At 41.3% G+C, this 17,483-nt stretch overlaps 1 protein-coding gene across 8 annotated transcripts in view; it reads right to left on the bottom strand.

The window, feature by feature from the left end:
* AMBRA1 (autophagy and beclin 1 regulator 1) overlaps positions 1–17,483 on the bottom strand; it is a 126,160-nt gene that overhangs the window by 18,139 nt on the left and 90,538 nt on the right. For all 8 annotated transcript variants that reach the window (XM_046942520.1, XM_046942522.1, XM_004941601.5 and 5 more), the window contains one exon: positions 7,512–7,651. In XM_046942520.1, coding sequence (XP_046798476.1) covers positions 7,512–7,651 — 140 coding nt within the window. The remainder of the gene's footprint in view (positions 1–7,511; positions 7,652–17,483) is intronic.

Raw genomic sequence — 17,483 nt, 5'->3', positions numbered from 1 at the left:
CCTTCGAAACCCAAAGCCTTGTTAATTGCTTTAAGTGATTATAGGCATACTATACTCTGAATAAGCTTTGAACACTCAGAATGTCTTAAGCTGTTTATGATCTATGAGCTCTTTCAGTGGCTTAGACAACTTACAATGTTAGGAGACTTCAGGGGAGTACAAATTGCTTAAGCCTTCTAAGGCCTTAAACATCTTAAACTGCTACAAGTCTGGCGAGCCAAACTCACATGTCAGTCTTTGAACTTTCACTGGAGTTTCAGCAGAAACTAACAATCACTTTGATTCAAATACAGCAAGTTTGAAGTCAGCTTGTTTTGTAGATCTTATGTCAACGTACTTAACCAGGAAAACATTTAGAATGTGTTTAGAATGGGAGAAATCAGTGTCAAAATAAGTGCTTAAAATCAGCAAGCATAGCAAATGCTTTTTTCTTTTTTTCTCCTTCTTCAAACAGAATATTGCTCTGAGCACATGCAAAGCTGCCAAACTCCACAACCAAGACCCTGCCTTGGTCTAATCTCAATGAGATCCAACAGCAGGGCAACCTCTATGCTTTTATCTTCTGCAGTTTTGAAATCAGACAACTGAAAGTGTTCAGTTCAACACGCAGGGGAATCTTCTCCAAATTCCAAACCTCCACAATTATTACTGCAATTACATTTTTGAAGACACAGAGTTGAAATCATTTACAGCACCAGGCAGCTTGTGGGTTTAAAATAGGGAAAGAAAATGAAGAAGAAGTTGGCTGTTTCACTTGCTAACTCAAATCACCACAATCTTGCTGAAAAATGCATGCGTAAGGGACAACCAGTAACTCCACAAATAAACTGGATCAAAGCCTGGAAGATCAAAGATGATTTTATTGGAAAGCCAAGGGAACAAACAACCAAGCAAGGAAGCAAGTCTAATACGGACCTGCAGAGAAAAAAGGTTATAAGAAAGCAGGACGGACTGGCAGTGCCAAAGAGGGAAAAGACATTCTAAAAATAAGCATGAGGAAAATGGTACTTGAATGAAGAAAGGTCTATTTATCAGTGAGGCTAAGGATAAAATCAATGATGACTCGAAGTGGCTGAGATACTGAATTTTCTCTCTGAAGTCTCCACTTAATAAAAAATCCAATGGTATTTATGCAATTAGGAGTAGGAAAAGTCTTTGGTAAAAGACGAAGCCAGGCACAGCAGCGAGTTGCATCATTAATTTTAAAAGGAAAAGGAAAAAAAAAAGTTAACTTTTTGAGGCAGTCATACCTAATTTTGAAAAAGTTAGAATAAAATGGGAAAGTGACAAAAGGCCAAAAAAGCCAACTTAGCATCATTCTTCAGAAAGAAAGTCATGTTTAATGTGACAATTACTCTCTCCTAAATGCAACTTTTATCATTAAGGAGAGTAATGTAACAGAGAAAAGAGAATAAATCTGAAAACAATGAAAGAATGAGCCACATGCAGTAGGCAGGGGGATTTAGTAAGTCAGATAATTGACTGCATGAAATTTAATTGCTTTTGTAGATAGAACTAGGAAAAAAGAAAAGGAAGAGAAGGTGGCAGATGTGATCTGAATAGAATGAAGTAAAGCATTTGCTAACTGTTCTGGAAGCACACGGTTGCGATCTGCGATAGAAAGATTGCTACTCAGTCTGAGAACCAGTAAGGTCCTGCAGAAGCACAGTGGCATTATAAACAAACCAGTAAGCAACAGGTGCAGTTTCTTTACCACTGAGCTCTGAACCAAGTTCCCTGTCCCAAGGAGGAAAACTAATGTCACTAACGAGTCAGTGCTGCAGCTTATCTTGAACTGGGTGAAGGAAATGAACTTGTTAATAACTGAAGACTTAAAGCAACTGTCAGATTTTATCTCTAGGATTCATAGACATATTAAATGGAATTGCATGAAGGTATCTTCTACCTAATGCCATCATTCATTGTGGATATCAAATTCACATACAGAAATGGAAACAGAGCTGGAATAAAATCAAAATCAAAAAGGAGATGCTGTTTCAAGCCTTCATATTACCACTCTACTTTTCACGCATCTGCAATGTCCGAGCCTCTCGGCACTCAGGATACTCAGACTTTCCACAGTTTGGAAATAATTCAGTTTAGTTTTTATTCAAATGTATGAACAACAAAATCCAAAGGTAAGCAAGCTTGTCCTCTTTTTTCATCTTTTTATCAATCAAGCCACATCTTCTACCTTCATTTAGAAAATGCGCTGCATCTTAAGGTTAACAGGCAGGAAAAGTTCAGAATGTGGATTTGCTTACTTGGCCACAACCAAAAGACACTGCCCAGATGCTGCCTTTCAAGAAGTCATTTGCAGAGAGGACTCTGGCCTAACTAATACCTCCAGCTACCCCAGTTAACAGATATGGAAATATTCCCTGGGCAGGTTAGTGAACATCTCTTGGATACATATAAAGGAAGAGAGCTCCTCCTGACTTATTGTTAACTCCATCCTCCAGAAGCTATTCTTTAAAGGCAAAAAAAAATGCACCAGGGCTTGTGCTGCTGGAAGGTATCACTGCAGAAGGCTGAAGAGCCTGATGAATGGAATCAACCAGCAGACAGGACATAGCAAGCAGCAGTATTGATTATCATCTCCTTACCAGCACTGATAACTGCAGACACATTGTCCCCATCCATAGATAAGAGCATATGCACTACTCAGAAGAAGAAAAAACCGGAATGACATTTGCAGAGAACTGCAAGGATCCTACACAGCATCGACATTCCTTGTGAAAAGAACTTTCACAGAATTATTTCATGTTAGAGGCAGAGCTCACTTAAAAGAATTAAAATATGCACACTGCATAGCACTGAACTAATTTGAGACTCTCCACACCTACTTTCCAATGAGAGAATTCCATGGGATGCAGTCTTTGAATCAGTTGCAACTTCAGGAGGCATTTTAATTCCATTATCAGAGGCTCTGTCTGCTGAAGAAATGTGTCTCTCTTACATGCAGCTGCCTGCACTACAGAGCCAGCTCAAGGCGAGGTACCTTCAGTGTTCAGTTTTGAAACATCATTCTCAGAACACTGGGGGTTGTAAGTTCGTATTTTCAAAAGCATCTGAGCACTGAGATCTTCTGGAATGTACTCCTAGCCAGTGGAGGGACTCAAGACGAAATTACAAAGAATTGATATGTGGACCCTGCTTTTCTCCCTTGATAATCCTTTACAAGAGAAGCCAGCAATGGCCAGAAAGCAGCATGCAGTCTGCTCCTCCTCAATTTCAGTCTGATCTGTTCATGTTCTACGAGACATTTGAGATCCTGCACTGGGGGTGTTTCTGAATGGGAAAGCTCCTGATAGGATGTGACAGGATAGGAAAGGTTATGAGCACTAAAAATAAAAATTCCTATTTAATTTAGTAGAGGTGTTTCTACTGCATGGGACGCTGTGGCTTTCATTCCATTTTGAAAAATATCAAGGATTCGGGAACAGAACCCAGCCTTGTGCTGTGGAGGGCCAAGAAAGATGTACAAAACCCTGGTGAGCATTAGCACTAGCCATAGCTACATTTGAAGTCAGGCAGCATACGGTGCACGAGAAACAGCCTGGAGGAGGCTAAAAGGCACTAGAAGCTATGCAGAAAAGGCAGTGCACAGTAGGATATGAGGGTGGGAGAAATCCACGTGGCTCTGCCGCACCCCCTGTACTAGATCTCAAGGCCACAGTGAGTGGTAAATGCTAACCTACCTCATATCTGACATCTTCAAGTATCTGAGCCTTTTGCACCCACCCAAACAACTTACAAGCTATTGCAGGAATCATTCGGTTAGAAGCCTTTCTCTAGTTTGCACCCATAACATAGCCACAGTGAATGACTAGTAGAAAGTATGCAAGTGTAAATAGTTCTCCTTTCCTGGGCATTTAGGGAAGGCTATATATAAGCTCCCCTCCTCAGCCTTCCTCTGTAGGCTGAAGACCCCCAGCTGCAGGTTTTCTTAGATAAGTGTTCATTCCACTGACATTGCTAGCTGCTGTTCTCAACTACAATACTAGATGTGAATAGATGAATTTGAAACTGTTTCTGTTTTTATATCTAGTTGCTTCTACAGCAATACTAACATTCAGCTATCTCTACTGCTAAGTATCTTGTGTTTCATCCTAGAAACAAATTTGTTACTTTTACAGCCACCTGTACTGATGGCTCAATCACCTCCAATCAAGGAAAACCTCAGGCCTTTTCCCCCCTCTGCCATTTTAACTACTGAGCTCAGTGTTATTAGTCACTAAGTGCACTTCGTACTATTAAATTCTATCTCATTTCTATAGCTTCAGTAATTTACAAGGCAATCCAATTCTTATGTGATACTCTGATCCTTCTCTGCAATGACAAGGCTAATGTCACATTCTCTGCAAATTTACTCAGCACACCCTTACAAGGAATTAGTGTAAAAAGCAATAACAACCAGCCTCAGAATAGGTTCTGAAGGTCCATCAGTAACTTCTTTTGTGATAGTGTTCAGCTTTCGATCCTGCTGTATTCCTTCCTTCAGCAGACCTTTACTTGCTCCTTACCAAGACCTGTTCTAATTCATAACAATGTGACTAGATTTATTGTAGTCCCAACATGCTAATTGCCTTACTAAAATGTGTTAAGACCAGAAGCATACCATTTTATTGTACATAAAATTCCCAGTGATAGGTATCCACCTGCTGTACCTTACCACAGTCACATCATATTGCATTTGAACCTACTCCTCATAGTTTTAATTTCCCCTTCCTTCACAATATATCCCATAAATCTGTGTACTGAGTTCACATTATGGATTGCCAGCATATCCTGACCTTCCCCATTCCCATCTGGAAGAAAAAAATGTCATCAGTGCTACCCTAACCTAGCAATACAGTCCTAAACTTCAGATTTTAATTACAATTTCTTTAGATTTCTGGAAGAACTACTTGCATAACCTCTCATTATCAGCCCATGAAGCTTCAAGTTATGCGTTGCTGTTTGTGTGTTAGTTTGTACTTCTAGCCTACTCAACTCTTTTTCCCTAAACTCTTCATTTCAAGCCCTGTATAAGAGGCACAGCTGCTATTCCAACCTGTTTATGTTATTCCTGTAGTACTTGGTTTCTAATGCTTTCATTGTACATGGGAATAAAGACCCAGAGAATTATAACCATCTCAGTTGTTTGCTACTGACCACTGTTTTCTTTGCCAAATTAAAACAGTGGGGGTGTTTTCAGCAGTGCAATGTGTTTTGGATCTCTGCTGTTTATTAGACTATCTCCATATCATACTTTGTTGATTGCTTAGTTCTTTAATATTTCTTCCCTTCTGTATTACTGTTTATGGAAACAACACAAATACTTTTTGTCTTTCTCTCTCATTTCTCAAGTCAAAGTCATCAGACACTAAGTCCATTAAGCCAAGAGCTACTGAGATGCCATCTACACATCAGAATTTCTCCTCTTTCTCTGACGACTTTTCAGGTAGACCCAGAACAGACACCACAGATGCAAACCACTTCAGCTCTGATAGAGTTACTTATTTGCATGTTCTCATGTTAGAGCCTCCATGCAAACTCTTCAGATCAATGAATATCTAAATCCTTATGCACAGACTTTTAAGTCAATCTGGCTGTAATTGGCCTACAAAATGATGCATTTCAGAACAGAATATATCAGGAATCCTGCTCCAAAGAAGTCCATGTGAAGTCTGCAGTAATCATCACAAGCATCAGTTATTCCAATCCACCAGTAGGGAACCTGTTGAAGCATTCTGATCAAACTACTGATAAATATCCCACCTTTCTATTCACTGTCTCATGTTCATATTCAAAAAGTTCATTTTTGTTGAAATTGTGCGTGACTGTTGCTAGGATGGAAATAAGGAGACTGAAAAGTGTCCAAAGCAACTAGGTGAGCTAAGAAAGGTTTCACAAAGATGCTACAAAAAGACTAGCAGCACACCTGTAACACACAAAGGAGTTCCTGTTGTGTCTTTAATTAGGGAGATGCCAATAAGAGACATGGCACTCAGCTTGGGGCTACTGCAAGCACCAGAACACATATTTAACACAGGATGTGGCAAGTCGAGATAGGCAAACCAAGCTTGACTCTGCAGAGGACACTCAATCAAGCCACTTTGATTCCCCTTTTCCTTCCCTTTCCCCAGGTTTTTGTCCAAGATAATCTCATGAGTCATAATCAATAGACTAGATCTTATCGCTTCTCTACACTGAAAGTAACTTGCAGTAACTAGCATTTGGGAAGAGGAAAGCTGCTACTCCCAAATTATTCCTCTGCTTAGAAAGTACAAAAACTAGTCTTGAGGAAAGCCATTTTTCCTGGAAGAGAGTGATTACAGCTTATTCCATAATAATATCTTGTAGAAGTTAATGTACAAATAAGGCCTTGATGAAAGACTAAGTTCAAGAGAACTAGAAAGCCTTTTGAAGAGCATTGGCATTTTGTGCTATTGAAATTGGTCCAATCTGAATTCTAACAGCAAATTTCACCAGAAGACTGTACTGTATTAGTCACTATTACAATTGTACATATTTATTCTGATTTATGTAGTGGTTCTACAGTGATCATATGACTCCTGACAAGCACCACATGCTTGATCTCGTGCACAACAGATGGAGGCCACATGCATTTGGTAAGATCTCCAGCAGTGCTGCAAGTTTCTAGCTGCCAGACTCCAAGTTACAAAGAGCTTCAACACAACTCAAAAGAATATTGAGGCAGCTTAATACCAGGAAATAACTGAAGCAGAGAAATCTCTGAAGTACTCTTGTAGCACAAGAGAAGGACTGCACCAAAAGAACCTCTTGCATGCGATAATGGAGAAAAGGGTCTCAAAGTGTTGTATGTAAACCACCAAGAACACTAAAAGTGATTTATGTTTCACTGCTCACTCTCAGTCATCATCTGTGTGACACAACATTTAAATAAGCTTGTGATTAACTGCAGGTTTACAAAGGCAAAGTTACACCCCCTATGGCACTGCATAAATAAAAGAGAGCTAAAGTCTACACATCACACCATTGGGCTTTCAGGTGTGGATCAAAATTCACTGGCTTGCTCATAATCATGACAAAAACCTCTGCGGTTCATAGAATCTCATACTTGAACATTGCAATAAATGTTTGGTAAGTCTAGGTCAGCATTTTCAACCTGTGGCTGGTGGAAATGAAATGTATCTCTAACACCTTATATTTGCTACACTCATTGACAAGTTGTGGAAATGCTAAATCTGAAGAGACTGAAAGATATTGCACTAGACAAATATAAAACAAAGGATTCAGAAATCCAAGACAGATACTGGAAATAAAATGAGCTAATAAGATGCTCCTCATAAGTCAGCAAAACTAACGAAGATTGTATGAGACAGAGTTAACAATGCTGTAGTCCAAAAGGAGTATCATGACTACTTATTTGGGGGAGGCACTTCAAGTACAATGCCCCAAGCAGTGAAAAGACATCTTATTCCCAGTGGCCTAAGAAAAGAACAACAAAAGCAGTTATAACTCCATGTAAAGCAAACACTTACTCTGGTCGGCAAATCACCAGATCCCCTTTGTTGGTGCCATATGCTAATCCCAGGCCTGGTTCAGGTAGCCAGCGAGCAGAGTTTATGCTGACGTGTCTTCTCTGGTCAGCAGGCATTGGGTACAGAACATTGAAAACTCTCTGAAACAAAAACAGAAAGTTACTTAATAAGACAAAAGGCAGAACAGCCTAGGAGGCACAAACAAACAACCGTTCAGTCTCCCTGCAGCAACAAAGCTGGCAAAGGAGACACGTCACTTTACAGGATGTTAAAAGAAGCCACTAATCCAGCAGCAAGAGCAAGCATCTGCTAGAGAAACATACACGTGCCCCTAAGTACTTAGCAAACAGATTGGCATATAGCTGCAGAACACAAGAAATCCTGCCACCATAAGATTCTGCATGTCATTCAGTGGGCTGCTGAGTTAAAATGATGGGAACAAATAGCACAGCCATCAGACAGCAAGACAACTAGGTCCCTTCTAGCCTTCACTTCTCATCTTAATTCACCAGGGAGGAACAGGAAACTGTCAAGTGCATAGGCTTTCAGCATCAACAGTTCATTTTTTGCTATCAAACAAAACAAACCTTACACAGAAATAACATACAACTCATACATTTTAAATCATTTGAACAACCTTCTGAAAATTGCTCAGTTTGACCACCTCCCACAGCAACAGGACAGAGATGAGATAAATTAATGTCCAGAGATCACGAGAATGGCACAAGTCTGCAAGTAACAAATCACTCAGTTCACATCCCTTTGCATCCATTTTACCCACACTAAAATGAGAGCTGAAGAGCTGTTAAGACTGTGGGTAGTTAGCACAGCTGTAAAACTGCTTCCCAAACACTGCAGAAATACAGGAGAATGAAAGCTCCATGCACCTGTAGGACAAATATCAAGCTCTGCTCTCTGGTCTGCACTAGTTTGGTATCTGAAGTGTATGGGCTTGAAAAGCAAAAACAATGAAACAGATCAGATTATATCTATATATAATCTGATATCTACTATATCAGATTATATTATTCAGAGATTCAGCTCTGAAAAGCAAACATCTTTTGTACAGCTTAATGCTTTCCTGCAACCTGCTAGGCAGCAGCTCATGTTGGTATGCAATTTGGACTTGGAAGCTACATTTTCAATGGGTTAATTCCAAGTTGAGACACAAGTTTTCCTTAGATTTTCTGAGGGGCAATCAACTGTCCATCCCCAAACCTTTTCCAGATTCCCCAGAAAATTGGAATGGTGCTGGACCAGAAAGCATGGGAGAGAACTGTGATGCAATGGAACAAGAGGATGAAGGTAGACAGGAACGCAGACCAACCAACACTGCACTGCCTAGGTTGCCTGAACTAACAATTCCTTAGCATGGGTCTCATTAGCCAGCATTACAAACTGGGTCTAAGGACAACAGCTTATGTACCTGTTTTTCTCTACAACTCTACCTCCCTCCCCACACGTTGCCTGTCTGGTAGTTTAACTTGATAAATCTCAAGCAGAGACCATTCAACTACACTCCCTCCAATAGCTAACACCTAGAACCTTCATCTGGACCATCATAATGACAAAAAATCAGTCAGAGCAAAAGAATGTAACAAAATTATTTCCCATAATCATTAACACATGTAACCTGTTTTCTGAGGAGGCCACATCAGAGAAGAAAATGTCCTTTAGGATTTCTCATGTGACAGAAGCTGGTCATTATTTGCCCCAGCTATCCCTCTGCAGTCAGCAGTATTTTGAGAAGCTTGGCATTCAAAGGAAGGGGCCCTCTGGGGTTTATATAGCTCTTACCCACCTCTGTCACATTTGCCCCCATTCCCCCCCTAGCTTTTTGTGTAAAGCGAAAGAAGAAAAAAAAAATCAGACATATGTTGGAAACGCTTGTTACCATGGAGATGATGGTGCACTCTGAGATGGGGAGACTAGATTTTGAGGAGGAGGAAAGGGAAGGGAAGGGGAGTGGTGCACCAGAGCTGCAGCTTTCCAAATCAATCAAGAACTGCAAGAGCATTCTATCATAGCCTTCTTCAGATAGTCAGAAAAACAGTTCCTTTTCTCCTGAGAACACTTTCTAAGATATCACAGCTGAGAAACGACCTGCTAGAGGTAGCCCTAAGTTCTCTCACGCTGGCAGGTCAGCTTGCATAGCCGCTGTCCCACAGGCTCAGCAACCAGTCACGCCAAGGCAGGGACTTGCCAGCTTCTGCTCAGCATCCAGGTGTTCACAGTAAATGGCACCCAATGGAAATCCTGACAGCCTGCAAACATGTTGGCTGAGGACATAATGTCAAAGGCAAGATGGCTTAAGAATTCTGTATAAGAAGAGATGCTTCGTCACTCCACTTCTTCATACACTTCTAAACACACCAAAAAGCTCCCCTCCCCTGCTGCTTCCCACTCCCACGCTAATGGGACAACTCCACGCAGCGTTAAGGGTGATGACATCCGCGCGTGTGGTAATTAGTACATAAAAAAACAAGAGCAGCTGTGCTGGCATAATCACCACTCGCAGCAGTAACCAGGACCCAGCTAATCAATCTGATGCAGTCATACAGATTGGCTCTTGCAATTGCATCCATTAGCAAGACCCCCTACTCTATCCACAGAGGAGGGAGGGAAAAAAAAGTTCCTTCAACATCAGCAGGCAGATCCCTCTCTTCAAAGAAGGTTAGAAGCTTTCCAGGAAGCATTATTCTCCATAGATCATAGGCATTTTTTTTTTTATTTATTTGCCTCTCTTGCTAAATTGTACAAAGTTACTGAGATACTTCAGCCAAACTACTCAACCTGAAAATATCGTAGGGTGACTGCACATCTTTGCCAGTGGGAATGTTACATAATCACAGAATATCTCGAGTTAGAAGGGACCCAAAAGGAACTTCAAGTCCATGATTTTTAGGTCTGAAATTCCGGGAACAACATTCCAAGTTATTACTGGAATCTCAAACTGACACAATTCTCCAGCTTCTACATCAACAGAATACTGCCAATCCTCAAACACTCTTACAGCTAGCAATAAAAATGTAAAAAGTTGGTAATTCTCCACTTCCCTTTCTTTAGGGCTGGTCCACGAACTAATTGTGGGCCACGTCTAACAGTTGATGTGCAAGGGCTTGAGAACTACTGTTGTAGATGTCCTCTGATCTTTAAGACACCCATCACATCGTACCACAATCTCCAGAGAGGTCATACTTAATAGGTTGGCATTTTAATTTTGAACAAACATGCTGAATCACACTATCAGTCCATAATCACTTTCAGCAGCCACATCAAGCTTCCAGGCTATTCACCACAGCCAATGGCAAACTCTCCCATGGTACTGCTGTACTACTAATCCAATATTACAGAGCCACACCATTAGATGTGGCCACTCAGCATTTTATTAAGTCGGCAGCTGCATTTCATTTGTTTTCAGATGCTGTTCTGAAACAAGGTTTCAAACGATACGTTTCTCTAACAATAAATACTGTGAAGTCTGAGGACTGGGAGCTTCAGGAGCTGCCCTACCAGGCATTTCATAGCATCCCTATGGAAGCTCGAGTCCAAACAAGCATCATCAGTTTGGCAAGCTGCTCTCTTCTTGGCAGCAGTATAAACATACTGTCATGTCAGCAGGCAAGAAAGTTCCTGCCCCTTTCCTTTAGTAGCAACACAACCCAGGCTACATTACACAGAACAACTACTTGACCATTGCTTATATTTGTAGAAAACTATGCATCCAGCGATCTCTATGCACTTCAAGGAGGTTCCAAAGGAACTTCAACTCTCCTCTAAGTGCTAGGGATGCTGGTAAGGAGAGAAGTCTTCTTCTAGGAATACCACACTGTCTAGGGTAGCTAAGGTTCCACACAGAAGGCAACAGCAATACATAGGGAAGGGAATACTCACGGAGAAAATGTTGGTTGCTACCATTTTACATGCCTGTAACCATGGAAGTGTAAGGAAAGGTTTGGTTGGGTCATTTTTGCCTGTGCATTTCTGCTTTCAAAGACTGCTCCAGAGGCAACTACTTACCTCTTTGATGTGCCTTTTCCACCCTCCCTCAACTTCTATGACTAATCTAGGAGTAACATTGAATTCATGTGGGGAAAAAGACGGCTCAAAGAAAGAAGGGCTGTAAAGCAAGAGGAAAAGCAAAAAAAAAAAAAAAAAAAAAAAAAAAACAACCCAAAAAACAGCCCCCCAAAGTATTCAGCAAGACTGCTTCATGCAGAACACAAAAGCCACCTGAAGTCTACCACTGTTGTTCTCCCTCCAACTTGTCAGTGCTGGCACATCAGCACTGTGGCACCTGTTAGAATCACTCAGGTATTCATCTAAATATTCACTTATGGCAGAGAGCCAGAGAGGCTGCATGACAATCAACAGCTTCAAGGAATCCTTCCCAATAATCTTTCCTTCACCATCAAGCTGCTGACACGAGTGGAAAGAAGGGAGCCCTGGGCACAACAAATATGCACAGAGCTAGATAGTTAATTTGTACCTGCCCTGGAGGAGCAGGAATGCTTTTTGCTGCAAGCTTCTCCTCTTCAAAGCCCTATAGTTAGTTACTGACCTCGTGCTTCACTCTTTCCCTCCTGTTCCATCTCAGAGAAGTTGCTGCCATTTAATAACACTCTTCAAAGTCCACCTTCTATTTATGGGATCTGCCAACAATAAAAAGCTGGACCAGGATCCTGTCAGTCAAAGCAGCAAGCATCAGCCTGTGCTGATGCCAGTTGGCAGCAGTGCTGCACCACTCACCTGGGCTGAGTAGCACCAGGACTGGGCAAGCTGCAGGCACCATGCTGCTTGCACAGCCAGTTCTTTGCTCACAGCAAAAGAAAGCAGGGGAGGTACTGATGACTACTTCTTCAGCAGAGTGCAACCTATCTTTTCCTTCTTGCTGGCACCCAAGAAGGCAAAAACATGTTTTGAAGCTGGAGGAGAAGAGAAAGTTGGCACAAGTGGGCAGGGAAACTCAGCAGGAACTCTTGCGTTTTATCTTTTTAAATTCAATAGAGACATTTCTGCTCTCAAGTAGATGCATCTCCTTTCAAGATGCCAATAAATTTCAAGCCATTACCTTTGCTTAGCCCAGGCAGTAAATTGGGCTGCTAGATCAGCCTTGATAAAGAGTGAGTGGGGAGGGGGTGCAGCTGTTCACTTGTTTACATGGTGAAATCTTGTCATCCGTGAAGCTCCATCCTGACAGGTAAAAGGAGAGGAAAGGCTGGAGCAGATGAGGTTGGTTTATCAGGCACTAGGCTAAAATTTAATTATTAATTTTCAACTGAATCTGTGCTGTCACCAGAGGCAAGCTGTGAAAACACACAGGAAGAGAAACATCTAGTGTGCTAATCCAAATGGCTGAAGAGCACAAGAAGTACTAAAGAGGAAATGGGCAGGGAGGTGCAAGTAAGAACAGAATGCTAGGAACTAAGGTACAGAGGGGAATCTGAACACAAAGATGGCAAGTGCATCGAAAGCATCAACCTGAACATCAAGCTGCAAAACGAACACCATCCTGCATGGGGCTGTCTCCTCCCTGAGAACAATACCAGCCCAAAGCTACTGCATCAAAGGACATAGGCCAAGAGGGCAAGTAGATTTAACCTGTAGTGCCCAGGGAAGAATGAGAGCTCTCGCCACACCTCTAACTTGAGGCTGAGGACAGGCACAGAGATGTGAGACCCTGACCACCGTGTGCTGCTCTGATCCTGGCTCTCTTGCACTCTTCCTCATCTGTAAAGCTGTCATACTCTGCTTCCTGGGCAGCTGCCACTCTTACCATGAGACTGGTAAAATCCAAAGCCTCACAGTCACCCTGACTTAGGTTGCAGAGAAAAGAGGTTCAGAAAAGAGAGTTGTGAGGAGAAACATTAGACCTGTGCAGGCACAAGAGACAAGTGTTGACAGTACAACTAAATATCTATACACATACAGTGCAGATCAACAGAGTACTCTTTGTGTGGGTACGGGTTATACCATCACAGTAACTGTGGGGACAACACAGCTTTTCAGTGTAGTGCAGCTATGCTAGAGCTTTAGCCTGAACAGATACCTTGTTAGGTAATACACTTTAATAAACTAATCTACACAATCCATGTGCTAAGATGCAATCTTAAAAGTACAATCAACGCACAACACTGCAATTACATTCACTGAAATTCCATCTGCAAACAAAGACTACATACAAAGAGCATTCAAACAGTATAGCAGCTTGTAAAAAACTGCAAACTGCACTTGTGATTTGCAGAGCAGCAGACGAGGTGCAGTGACAGGATGAAGGCACAAGCAGAGTGAAAACAAAAGCAGTACAACTAGGGCTTCATGCACTTTGCATTTCCCCATCTGCCCTTCATCTTCAGCTCTGCAATCTGACCTTGAAGTTTCAGAAGTTTATAACCTTGCTTTTCTTAACTGTAATCACACTACTGAGACTGAACAGTGCCTAAATCAATTCAAGATGGCTTTTTGCCTTACTCACCCCAAAAGGGTGTTGTCACTGAAAGATCTCACCTGGTACATTTTTTAAGTCAACGTATTCACATCTGACAGTAGCATATTGGATAAGAAGCTGCTGTAAAGCATTTACTGCTCCACTAAAAGCACTGTATGTCCTCCACTTTGCTGCCAGGAAGCCACCTTCATCACTGACTTCTATAGTGCTGCCAATTACTTTAAACAGCTCTTTGGTTTTTTTTTTAAGGTCCAGAAATATAATAAGAAACAGACATCCTAACCTGAGCTCCTTAATAAATAACTCTCTCCTTTTTTGCTTAGATTATCATTCTTTACTCCACCTTTTATTTACGAATTTCAAGAAAGCTGCTGAAATTGAGGCTTACAGTATGCGCTGCCACAAAACATACAGATCTCTGCAGCAGAATTGAGCTTGTCTAAAGCAGAGGGCCTTGAAGGCAAAGTAAAACAAATACTCTTAGGAATGATTAACTGATGGATTGATATATTAATTCATAAGACAATGTACATCAATCTATGTTTCGTAATGAAGCAAATCTCCCTTCTGGAAGGAGTCTCTTTTCTGTACCTATTTGCAGATGTAAAGAAAAAGGCACGCATTTCCAATGATCGGAGAGGAAAAAAAATTGCTCTTTTGCTCTGTGTCTCCTCTTATTAAACAGGTTGGTCCATGCTGCACTCATCCCCTCCCCCAAAGCTAATTTCTGCCCACAACAGACACTTCCATTAGATCTTCTCCGTTAAAATGGAAGAAGCAAAAATAATGCACTTATCTTTTTCGACTTGTCAGTCTTATCCTCAAATGGATCTTATCATCTAATGCTCAGCACAAATAAAATTTCTTTCAACTCCATTTATCTACCCCAGATGCAATAAGATCATACATGAAATTCTTCTTCATTCTTTACTGATACAACAAACCTCTTTCTGCCTTTTTCTGCATCTGTTGCCAGTGCTGAAAATCCCTGCCTGGCTTTCTGAGCCACGGTGAATTAACTGAGAGCTAATCCTTTATTTTCAGCAACCATTGAAACCTTAACTGAGGAGACTTGATCTATTTCCTAAAACGAGACAGCATTTGAAGTGTCTGCAGATTAACCAAGAAATTCTGCACAAATATAAAGCATTGTTGGTTCTTCCTGACCATACTTGGTCACATAACTTAGTACTGATCAGGAGGTTTCATTACAGCACTCCTCTCCTCAGGCTTCTCTTTAGCCCTTCCTCTTTTTAGGCAAGCTCTTGGCATTCTATCACCTGGTACTTTATCTCACAAGCCTGCAGTCCAACTACTCAGTAGTTTCTAAATAACTAAACATTAATGAGAGCTAGGTTACATAAAGAAGCCGATCATTTCAGATAACAAAGCTCTCACCATGAAGACAACGCTCTTGCAGTGAAGCAGCTCATTAATTTGCTACCAGTCACCCAGAGGCTGCAAAACCAGGATAATACCTGCAAAAAGCCCTTTCGGCGACTGGTTCAAGCCTGGATCCGAAAACTAGGGCTGAGTAAGCAAGAAACTGCCAAACAAAACAATTGTGCTTTCAATCAGGCATGTGTGTGGCTGGAACAGATGAAAGGACAGAAAAAAAGAATGCCAAAGGGGGTGTTAGCAAGACAGAAGATAGATATGTATATATTCAGTGCAGACACAAAAGTGAACTGAACTGTGCAAGCAGGACTGTGCCCCCAGCTATTGCTGTCTCCTGCAAAAATCACTGACAGCTGTCAGTGCTGGAACAATCTAATAAAAATATGGTCACTTCTATGGCAAAGGGAATGACTAGCCTCTTTATTTTTGCCTTTACCTCAGACTGCGGTCCAAAAGCGCTGCCTTTGAATTCCCCATTAAAAGTCACACTGAGACTATAACAGTAAAATCCACAAAATGTTACAGATCTAATGACAAGAGCAAAGGATGTGCGCACAGCTGCCATTCCACCCCACTCTTTGTCTGCTGAGCCTCAACAGAGTGGCATACGAGATCAAGTGTCAACAATATGTTGATGACAGAGCTATGTGCACCCTCATCTGGGTGATAAGAGGCTGTCATCCAGCTGCCTACACGTCTGGAAGGAGTAACTACTGGAGAAAAGAGCTAGCTTAAATTTAATTCAAGAAAATGGTAGGAAGAGGTACTGAAAAATCTTCATGAAATTACACAGGTCTTCCCAGACTGCGGTGACTTAGGCACAAACCAGGCAGCAATTTACCAAAGCTCCTTTTCCTCAGGGTGACCTTGGTAAGATGACTGAACCTAAATCATCTCAGAAGCGGAACCATCTTTTTGCCATAATTATTCCTACCTAGTTTAAAACTATGTGCCCAACTGCACTGAAATGAACAGTAGCTACTGCAGGGCAAACGGGCTCACGATTTTACCTAAACTGCTGGAGCTCAGCCCTACTAATTCTGGCCCCCACATTAAACTCGCATACTGCTCGCATGTTTAACCATTGCATGAGATATTAACACAGCATTTTCTGAAGGTAACCCATTCAGTTTCTACAGTTTAAGTTCTGTCCCAGCAGCCTTTGTGCAGACATGGGTGAAACTAGTCAAGCTAACAATTTCACTACCCCTTTCCAACACACTATTTATTCATTTATACTCAAGCATGCAAAACTATGATGTTCTTCATGCCATCTGCAACACCAATGTAGCATAGCATTTTCTGATAGTGAACCCAGTTCTTATCTGCAGCACTCTACATAAACAGGGCTTCCCAACAGGAGTTTTGGATGCCCTGTTTTATAAAAGTGACTAGAATCTGCTGATTGACAGAGCAAAACCAACCGTCTGGCTTTAACAAGTCTATTATATGCTCTTCTCTGTATCAAAAGGAGAGATTTCTCGTACCAATCAGAACAGGGTTCTGCCCTTATGTCCTCTTCCTAGTACCAAGAAAGACATTCAGTCTGTGACTTGGCTTGGACTTTTGATTGTGAAAGAAGCATCTACCTGGTTCAATTTCTGCCAGTAGCACAAAATTTCTTAGGGTGGGAATTGGATATGCTACACTCTGCTCTATTCAAAATAGTAAAGAGCTCCCTCTGTCCACTTGTAGATGTCAAAATCTCTCTCAAATGAAGACACGAGAGACCATACCAATAAGCATGTTATTTCAGTAACATAGCATGAAGTTGGTTCTCTTTTTTTTTTTTTTTAAATTGTTCTTGCTTTCAGACGTATGTCAGTTCACCTGAATTCTTCTGATGGAGCTGACTTGTTATGGTAAGCCATCTCCACGCATTCTCATCTGTTTTCTATTTACATTATAGTTCTGTCAGAACTCTTGATAACTCGTGTCTCAGTGAAGCAAATGTGCACAGCCATTTGCTATCAGGCTTAAAGAGCCTTCACTTACAGCTGCAGGAGCACTCACAACTCATCCAAGTAAGTCAATGAGGTGTGGCAATGCCATCCCCTTTGCTGCCCATACTGAATACATTCTGTTGACACTTGCACACAGGTCAGAGTATTCAATACAATTTGACA

This window comes from Gallus gallus, chromosome 5 (assembly GCF_016699485.2).
Source record: "Gallus gallus isolate bGalGal1 chromosome 5, bGalGal1.mat.broiler.GRCg7b, whole genome shotgun sequence".
Classification (NCBI taxonomy): Eukaryota; Metazoa; Chordata; class Aves; order Galliformes; family Phasianidae; genus Gallus; species Gallus gallus.
This window is presented reverse-complemented; position numbering and strand designations above follow the sequence as displayed.